This window comes from Saprolegnia diclina, assembly GCF_000281045.1.
Source record: "Saprolegnia diclina VS20 unplaced genomic scaffold supercont1.44, whole genome shotgun sequence".
Lineage (NCBI taxonomy): Eukaryota > Oomycota > Saprolegniomycetes > Saprolegniales > Saprolegniaceae > Saprolegnia > Saprolegnia diclina.
This window is the reverse complement of record NW_008246111.1, coordinates 61,438-70,048: the sequence shown is the minus strand read 5'-3', so window position 1 is coordinate 70,048 and position 8,611 is coordinate 61,438. Positions and strand designations below refer to the sequence as shown.

General features: G+C 58.6%; 3 protein-coding genes across 3 annotated transcripts; 2 read left to right on the top strand and 1 right to left on the bottom strand.

Annotated features, from left to right (window-relative positions):
* Positions 1-547: 547 nt before the first annotated feature.
* Positions 548-859, top strand: SDRG_11774 (hypothetical protein; the record flags this gene model as incomplete). Its single annotated transcript, XM_008617825.1, has 1 exon — positions 548-859. One exon carries the CDS (start codon positions 548-550, stop codon positions 857-859), a length of 312 nt encoding a protein of 103 aa, XP_008616047.1.
* A 2,261-nt stretch (positions 860-3,120) lies between these two features.
* On the top strand, positions 3,121-4,899 carry SDRG_11773 (hypothetical protein; the record flags this gene model as incomplete). Its single annotated transcript, XM_008617824.1, has 2 exons — positions 3,121-3,871; positions 4,631-4,899. The coding sequence occupies 2 exons, from the start codon at positions 3,121-3,123 to the stop codon at positions 4,897-4,899; spliced, it is 1,020 nt and encodes a 339-aa protein (XP_008616046.1).
* Positions 4,900-6,753: 1,854 nt separating this feature from the next.
* SDRG_11772 (hypothetical protein) lies at positions 6,754-8,611 on the bottom strand. The gene is made up of 2 exons (XM_008617823.1): positions 7,447-8,611; positions 6,754-7,391 (listed from the first exon to the last, which is right to left on the bottom strand). Exons 1-2 carry the CDS (start codon positions 8,567-8,569, stop codon positions 6,820-6,822), a joined length of 1,695 nt encoding a protein of 564 aa, XP_008616045.1. The 5' UTR covers positions 8,570-8,611; the 3' UTR covers positions 6,754-6,819.

The window sequence follows — 8,611 nt, the reverse complement described above, 5'->3', positions numbered from 1 at the left end:
CTGGACACGCTCCAACTTCCATATCACGACGCCAAGGGCCTCGGGTACTGGGGGATCATCGACGGCGTGCGGCTTGGCAACCTCCGTCCGTCAGTAAGCGCAACTTGTCCGCCGTGGCTGCGAGACCTCGCCGACGCCTGTCTCTCGTTTGACCCGACGCAGCGTCCGTCGGCATTCATGATTGTCGAGTCGCTTCAAAAGCTACTCTATCGCAGCGAAGAAGAGCTTTCGGCGCCTGCCGTGCGTGAACCCGAGACCAAGTTGGCCGAGCCTCGTGCTGTGAGCAGCCCTGTGTCATAGAAAGTCGCAGCTGGATGATGTTATACTACCTTTAGTCCATCATGTCGGGCAAGCGCCCAGAGCCCTTGATCAAGCCGCCGACAACTGCAATGTCGATTAGCGCAGAGAGAGAGACGGCTGTCGTCACGCCCGCGTCCTCCGCTATACTTCCAGTGTCCACTGGCACGGCGGTGAGACCATTGACTAGACGAAGTCGCCCAGTGCTGTCTCACGACCTTACCTCCTGCCACCGTAGTCGTCCCCGTCGATGCTCGTGAGCACGCAATTTGTCTGCCAGCTCTGTTTCGCATTCAACTCGCTCCTCCAGACGCACTGCGAGTCGTGTGCTGAAGAGCTCACTTCCGCTCCGGCCAAGCGCCAGGTCCTTTTGAAGCGCATGGCGGTGGCCAAGAAGAAAGGACTGGGGATCTACGATGGTCTTGTCTGCATCTGCTGCGGCGCACAGCAATCAATGGAAGCGGCGATCTGTAGCGAATGCGACGAAGCGCTCCCGAACGACCAAGCAAAACTCTGCATCCTCCAGCGACGCATTGAGAAAACGATCAAGCCGACGGCGTAGTTCTTCGAGCTCGACTACAATGTGTATAACACCATCGCATTCTCATAACTCGATAAAAATTGCGTTCAACCTGTGGACACATTCTCGGTAGCAAAAGGAGATGCTATGGTACCCGAGCGTCCTATCTCGACTACTGTCGCCGTGCGTTCTTTTTGCATAAAATAGATAACACTCGGACTTTAGTCGCGTTAATCAACACTGCAGTTACTATCTGTAAGCGCATTATAGGCAGCTTATCGCGTACGTGCGTGAAAATATTCGACAACATTGTGCGTGGGACGCTGCACCGTCCCCGAAAGATAAACCCTAAACCTACCCTAGACCTAGCGCTCGTCGTTGATCGCGAGAGGCAAGCACGCTGGTTCAACAGGCTCACGACGGGGACCATCGTTCGATACTAGATGAAATGCTTACGCTGCGTGCTGGTAACAGTTGAAGCAGGATATATCGGACGTTTCTGCGTTATCGTTCATGTACTTGCTCGATTGACACACCACTCGAGTTCATGGTGGGCGGAAGCGCGAGCGAGGGACAAGCTCGGACGACACAAGGATCAAGCGACGATGTGCTGTTGCATCTGTGCACCTCTGCCGGCGACAGTGTAGCTCTGTACTACGAATATTCCCCAGACGCTTGGAGTCTCGTACGCAATGGTTTCTTAGAGCTGTTCTGGAATGACACACGAAAACGTGGCATGATGCAAGAGAGCGATCTCGTTGAGCGCAAGATACATGTCGTCCAGGAGAGCTCTGCCTGGGACTGCGTCCTCGCGCATGCGATGGCCCAAGCAACGAGAAACCCAACATGGGCATCAGCCGCCATATCGCAGCGCGCTCTCTTCTTCTGCCACGTACTACGCACTTGCCGAAAGCTGTATCACGTCCCATGCGACATTGCCACGGTGGCGTCGGTGCCAAATGCGCGGCGACGAGCCGCCAGTCCGAGACGTGGCGCGACGACAGGCCATGCGAGCCGACGCCGAGAAGCGCGCCAGCCATGGCGCTGGCCGAGACAGGCGCATTCGAGGTCACGTCGGTCTGTCACGTCGGTCGCATCGTGCTGGCTGTGCTGGACCAGCTACCCGCAGGTTGCTGTCGTCCTGGCCACCGCCGCTTTGCCCGAATGTATCCGGATAGAATTGTATACGGATACCATTGGATCGCTGGCAGATGCGAGGTGACGGGATGCCAGCGCCGCCAAGACAAGACGAAGTACGCTAATGGCCGCGGGTCGGCCATGCGATGGCCGCGGTCGGCCATGCGATGGTCGACGTCGTCCAGAAGACGAAGGAGACGACGAAGATGGCAGGCGACCGAGCAAGCAAGGTCCTCGTGCCCAGCAGGCAGGATCCTCCTACCACCGTGCGGTCGCTGTGTGTCGCTGATGGACGATCATCAACCACGCCGCCTGTCAAGGATACATGGCGTACTTACAGGTTGCGTAGCAGGTCCATGGTCGTGGCCTGTAGGAGCGTCGACGTCGCGCCTGGAGCGGCGCAAGCCAAACCTCGTCCTGCCGCTGGATGCTACGTCGACAGCGCTTGGTGTCAGGCCGCTTGGCCATCGATGCGCTTGGTCATTGACGTCCTCGTGGCATGTGCTCGGGCAATTAGATGCAATTCTTACTGGGCCACGCAGGACAGGCGGCCGCCGCGCGCTTGCAGAATGGTTGCGTTCATTAGGAGGAGGACGAGGCTGCTGATCGCCTGGATCCGCTGCGATAGCCAGACGCTCGGCTGTGGCGGCGAGTGTGTGAACGTGGGTCTTGTCGCCGGCGTGGCCAACGAGTGCAAGGCCTTAGCCGATTTCTTGGGCGTCAAGAAGACGTGGTCGTCGTGGTCGAGCTTCCGGCACAGCGTTCTCCCATCGACCCGAGGTAGAGCCATTGGCAATCAACGCGTGCGATGCAGAAGGCCGACTACACCGTCGACGAGGATAGCGTCTGCTGACAAGCACTTAGCATTGAAGTGATCGCCGAGCAACGCGTCAAGCTTCTTTATTCGTGGTGCAATGGCTCGGCTCGGGCGCGCGTACCGGACAAAGGACACCTTGACAAGGAATAAGGGCAATAACAATATGTATGTTCCCTTGGTACTGCTCATTTTGTTGACTTTTGGCGAATCAAAAGCGGCGAATGAGTTTGCCCTTATTCCATGAACGAGCCAATGGGCTGTTGCCGGCGGGTTGTAGCAACATGAAAATTGACCGGGTCGTCGTCGACAGCCCAGACATTGCCTGATTTTACCGCTACGCTTCACCGCGATGGCGACGTGGATGGATGCCAACGGCCTCGTGCTTCTCTCGGACGCTGGTCGCTCCATGAACTTGACCCGCCACGCCTACGCCATACTCCTCGACGGAGCACAGGCCAAGCTCTTGGACGATCGGGACAAGGACCCTCTCGCCCATTCGATCGCGCTGCTTGTCGCTGCCGTCATGGCCATCTTCGCCACCTACATAGCTCTTCGCTTGCAACGCGCTGTGCTTGCTTATGTTGTGTACATCATCGTGCTCGGCGTCCTCTGCTTTATCACGGGAAGCGACCCGTTCGCACCTCTTGCCGTCCTCGCCGCTATCAGTCTCGTCGCGGTCCTCGCACGCTCAGAAGCCCACTTGACGCATGTGCTCCTGCTTCCGTTAGCTGCGGGTCTTCGCGCCTTCTCCACGTACTGCCTTGACGGTCTACACACCAGCGCCACGACTCTTCTCGACGTCGTTGCGGACGCCATAGGACTCGACATGAGAGTTCTTCTCGTCGCCTTTGCACTCGGCAGCGTCGGCGTCTACTGCTGCAACGGTCGATTCGCCCCGTGGATCAAGAGCGTGTTTGTCTTTGTCTCTCTCACGGCCGTGCTCAGCGCGTGGCTCTCGGTCATCTACGCGCTCGGTCTGGCGTGCCTCCTCTCGTGGTTGCAAAAGTTTGGGTGGGCGCTGCTGGCGTTGATACTCTTCGTCGAGTTTGCGTTCGCCGCCATGCCAGCGACGCCCGTGGTCATGCTGCTTCGCGACGTCGGTGGACTCTATATGCTCGCTGTTCCGGGGCGACGCCGCATGGTCAAGCTCCTGTCCGTTGCCCTTTACAGCGTCGTTTTGGTCGCTGTAGCGATGCCTTGTCATGGACTTGTCAACGATGTCGTTCGTGCAATGACCGGATACGAAATCCCTAACATGCTCTCGGGGGCTCTCCTCGGGCTCACCATCGCACGCTTAGCATCCACGCAAGCTACCCGAGGCTCGCAAGATGCGTCGGCACATTGAGTTGAAACGCTAATCGATAGACTGCCTTTGCTGTGGTGTTTCCCGTGTATTCTTCGATCCATTGTGTACACTGGGCGACGTGGCCAAAACGCTGTTCAAGACTAAAAGGACACCAACCGAGCAGCACGACCTCAGTCATTCCCTTGAAAAGAACCGAGCAGCACTACCAAGCGTCTCGCACACTGAGAGGTCGGTCAACCGCACCATCACGGCCTACGACACATGGCTCAACGCGACACGCGGAAAGCGGTATTGAACCGAGAAGCCGCTGCTGAGGTACCTCGCGACGCTCGCGCTCACGGCAGCCGCTGCCGGGCTTCTCGGGCGCTACGCGTTTCGCTACAAACGCCCTCGCGCTGGCGGGCGCCGCCGCCTTTACCACCTTGATGCGGCTCTAGGTCATGGAGTGCAAGCGTCTTGAGCCACGGCTCGCAGTTGTCGTTCAATTTCGGACGCAACTTGCCCTCGCGGACTTGATGGGGAATTGAATTCTTGTCGTCGACGTCGGCGTTAGCGCCCGTTGCATCCAAGCTCGAAGTCCTTCTCAAGCGGCTTGCGGTCGCCAAGAAGAATGGATTTGAGATCGACGACGGTCTTGTCTGCGTCTCCTGCGCCACACTTCACAGTATGACGGCCACGATCTGCGACGTGTGCGACGACGAGCTTCCGGACGACCAAGAGAAGCTGCGCATCCTACTGCTGCGCATTGAGCAAGCGTCCACGTCGAGTGCCAAGTCGCTGTCCTGCCTCGCGATGGCCTTGAATGTTCTAAACTGCGTTTGACTGTGGTCAGCTATGGCGCGCGTTGTACGACTGCAGCGGTAGCGTAGTCGCCTCTGCTCTCCAAGGTATCTTCTATCACCGTGTGAAGTATGAGTGACTTCACTTCAAACAAGTGAAGTGTCATCGACGCCCAGGAGGATTTGCTCTAAGGAACAGCACTACAGCATCGCCTCCGTCTCCTCTACTCCGCGACAACGACTCAAAACCAAATAGTACGCCATCTTCTATAAGGACGATACCAAGCCGACGTCCACACCGTCCAAGAGCTGCACAATGTTGCGCAGTTGGTACTCGACGACGCGGTGTGCGTCGCGGCGCTCGTAGCTACGTCGCGTAGCTTGGTAGACCACTCGGCATTGGTTTGAACTAGCGCGAGCGCGCGCTGTTTGTCGTACAGAAGCCACCACACGGCGCAGGACGCGTGGAGCGCAACGAGCACCGACTGCCACTGAACGCAAAGGCGTTCATTAGAGCGATGTGTACAACATGCGGGTGATGGGAGCACAAGGAGACGCGGGAATAACGTAGCCACCTCGGCTTTTCGTTTCGGGCAACAGACGCGCCAGCAAGATCACGCGCGAGTGGTGACAGTGGATGCCTGCGTCGACGACGGTAGATTGCAGAAGTCGGCGCCGTCTGTCGCGTGCCTGACCGACCGCGACGTCAGCGTTAAAGGCGTCTACTGCCTCGAGAAAGCTGGCCAAATCTGGTCCACAACGAGTATGCGCACGTGCTTCTTGCTCGAGTCACGCTCGCTCGCCACGTCGTCGAGGACGAGTCCATAGGTAGGTCGAAACCTGGTTTGATGCAGGCATCTAACTCATTGTAAGACAGATATGGCGCCAAAGTAGTGTGGTACCGTGTGCTAAACGCGCACGAGCGCCGCGCCGACGCCTTGCCGAACGAGGTATGAGCCAAGCTCGCCGTGCACCTTGGGCGCGCGCCGCAAGTGACCGCCGACGGTTGCAAGCTCGGCTCGTTGGCAGCTCGAGCAGACATCGCATCTGACGCGACCTCGAGCGAGAGGTTTGCAGCGCGCAGTATGTTGGCGTGGCGCTGCCAGCGGTCGCGGTACGTACTCGAGCTGGCCGCCGCGTGCCAGCAGGGCATCGTCGTACGTGAGGTGCTCACGGTTGATAGCATTTGACTCAAGCGCAGCGAGATGCCGCGCGCGCTTCGAATGCGGCCCGGCGCTCGGGCAGCTCCTGCAGCGCCGACGTTGCCGTGGCCGCTGCCTCATCGACCGGTTTCGAAGTGCACTTGCGTTAGAATCCGGTTATTGTCCGGATACGTGGACATGTCGCAGGCTCGAGATCATCGTCGGCACGCCTGGCACCCTGCCTTGCACCTGCGCTCGAGGTTGTTGCTGTCGGCGTTCGTTCGTCTCGGTAGATCGAATACATGTATATGCCTCACCGCGCATAGACACCGGGCTCGAATGCAATGAACTTTCTACCGTTACGGCGCCACCGTCAACACTGCGGGTGCGACCCACTGCAGTCCTACCAGGTAGTATAGAGCGCCAAGGACACGAGTCTCTTGTGCGCTTGTATACTAGTACGCTAGAGTATTAGCACCGGTGATCAAGGTCTGCTCGCTACTCGGAATGTTATTGTACCTATCGTGTGGATGCGACGTGGGTTGTCACCGACGTCGCCCGCAGCATGCTACACGAGACTGTTGCGATCACCATGACAAGCTCTTACTTGTAGAGTCAATGTTTAGAAGAGAAGGGATGCATGGCGAAAGAAGGACCTTGGTCGCACGAGTTTCACCGTCCACAGTCGAGAGGACACCCGCTTGCGCCGCGGTGCGACCAAGGCCGTACATGTTGCGGAATGATAGACAAACGCATTTCTAGAAACTTTAGTACAATTTTTATTGTACGTCTTGGTTCCATTCACAGCAATACATACCAAGCTACAGCATCGGGTGCCACGCACGGCTCAAGATGGGCACCGACGACCGCGGCAACCGCTCATGACGTGGCACGCTGTGCGCGTCGCAGTACGTCTCGTACGCACAAAAGATCCCGTCGATCTCGTCAAAGGAAACATCCAATGAGACGAGGTCCGCTTCAAAAAAGAAGCGACGCGGCGGCGTCATCGTCGCATACGCGGTCGTCGCATGGTCGTGGGCGCAGAATTTCAAAGCGCGGCGCGGGTGCCGCTGAAGGCACGACGCACAAAACACAAACAGTGCCTTTGGACAACTATCGCACTTGGCGAGGCGGCCGTGCACCGGCTGGCAGCACACCGTGCAGCTCATGGGCCACGACTCGGGCGCGTCATCGTGGCTCGTCATCATGTACTGGCGTACGCGCGCCAAGCTCTCGTCGCGCTGCGCGGTCGTCGGTGGTGCGTCGAGAAGGAAGCCGACGAGCAGCCACGCGCTCTCCTTATCGGGCGTCGCCTCGAAAATGCGGCGGTAGCATGACGCGGCGACGTCATACTTGCCGGCAGCCCAATACGCGACGGCCAAGTGTTTTAACACTAGTCACCACCATTTCATATCAGCATCATGAAGGCAAAAAGCACAGGTATGTACCTTCTCGATGATGGTGCGAGAGGTCAGAGCGGCTCACAAGTGCATCTTCAAGCGCCTCGAGCTGCGTCGTTGCTTCGTGCAGATGCCCGGCCATGAGCGTGACCATTGCGAGGTTCATCTTGTCGACCATCGTGCCGCTGTTGTCCGGGCCCCGCGTCCGTTCGCTGGTCTCGACAAGGTGCTGAGCCAGCGGCAGCGCCCGCTGCAGCTCCCCGAGAAACATGAACGCGCCCGCCAGGAACGAAATCGTGAGTGTCGTCGACGTATGGTCCTTGCCAAAATGCGCTTCTTGAATTGGCAGTGCCTTTGCGAGCCAGCGAGCCGCGACGCGCCGGGCGCCGAGTTGGAAGTGGTTGATGCCAATCATGCTCAACGTGCTGGCCGTGCGCCAGTCGCCGAGGCCAAACGAGTGTCGCTGGAGGTCCAGCAGCGTCATGCTCATGTCGAGGGACGCGGTAAAGTCTCCGTTCCAAGCCAGCGACGCGGCAAAGTCGGCGCGCGACCGCAGCGACCGGCAGTCGGCGGCACCGAGTTGGCGCTCGAGCGACGCGAGCGATGCGGTAAAGGCCGGCTCCCACTCGTCGCGCGGCTTGCGCTGGTACGCGATTGCATAGGCCAAATGCGACGCGGCAGCAAGCGTCTCAGGTGCGTCCGGGCCGCGCGATTGCGTAAACAAGTCGACCGCGTGGCGACAGCAGCGCTCGCTCTCGGCGTCCTTAGTCTCGCGGGTGTAGATGAGACCAAGCTGCAACCAGCGCGCCGCCTTCTCGGCTGGCGTTGGCGCCGACGCGATCGATGCTTCCAAGGTTGTCTTGATCCATGTAGACAGCGTAGAGAAGATGAGCCGGTCGACGGCTACGAATGACGTCTCGGCGCGAATCAACGCAAAGATACCGTCGCGGTCCCCGGCAATTGTCGCTTCTGAGTTTTCGCTCTTGATGGTCGCCAGCATCTGGAGAAAGGCGCCGTCTTCAGCCATGTCAGCGAGAAACGTGGCTTCTTGGTCTTGCGCCAGTGCAATCTCAAAGCGCGCGCCCATTGTCACTGCGACGTAGACCTCAAAGACGCACCAGCTTCGACGAAGCACGATCGGGTCGTTCCACGGGTGCATGATCATGACCATGTTGCCGATCGTGGCCAAGCTGTCCTTGAACGTCGTCGACCA

Coding starts and splice junctions, on each gene's coding strand:
- SDRG_11772 (XM_008617823.1), bottom strand. CDS start 8,569: ATGGTCATGATCATGCACCCGTGGAACGACCCGATCGTGCTTCGTCGA. Junction 7,392..7,446: donor CTCGCACCATCATCGAGAAG/GTACATACCTGT, acceptor GGTGGTGACTAG/TGTTAAAACACTTGGCCGTC.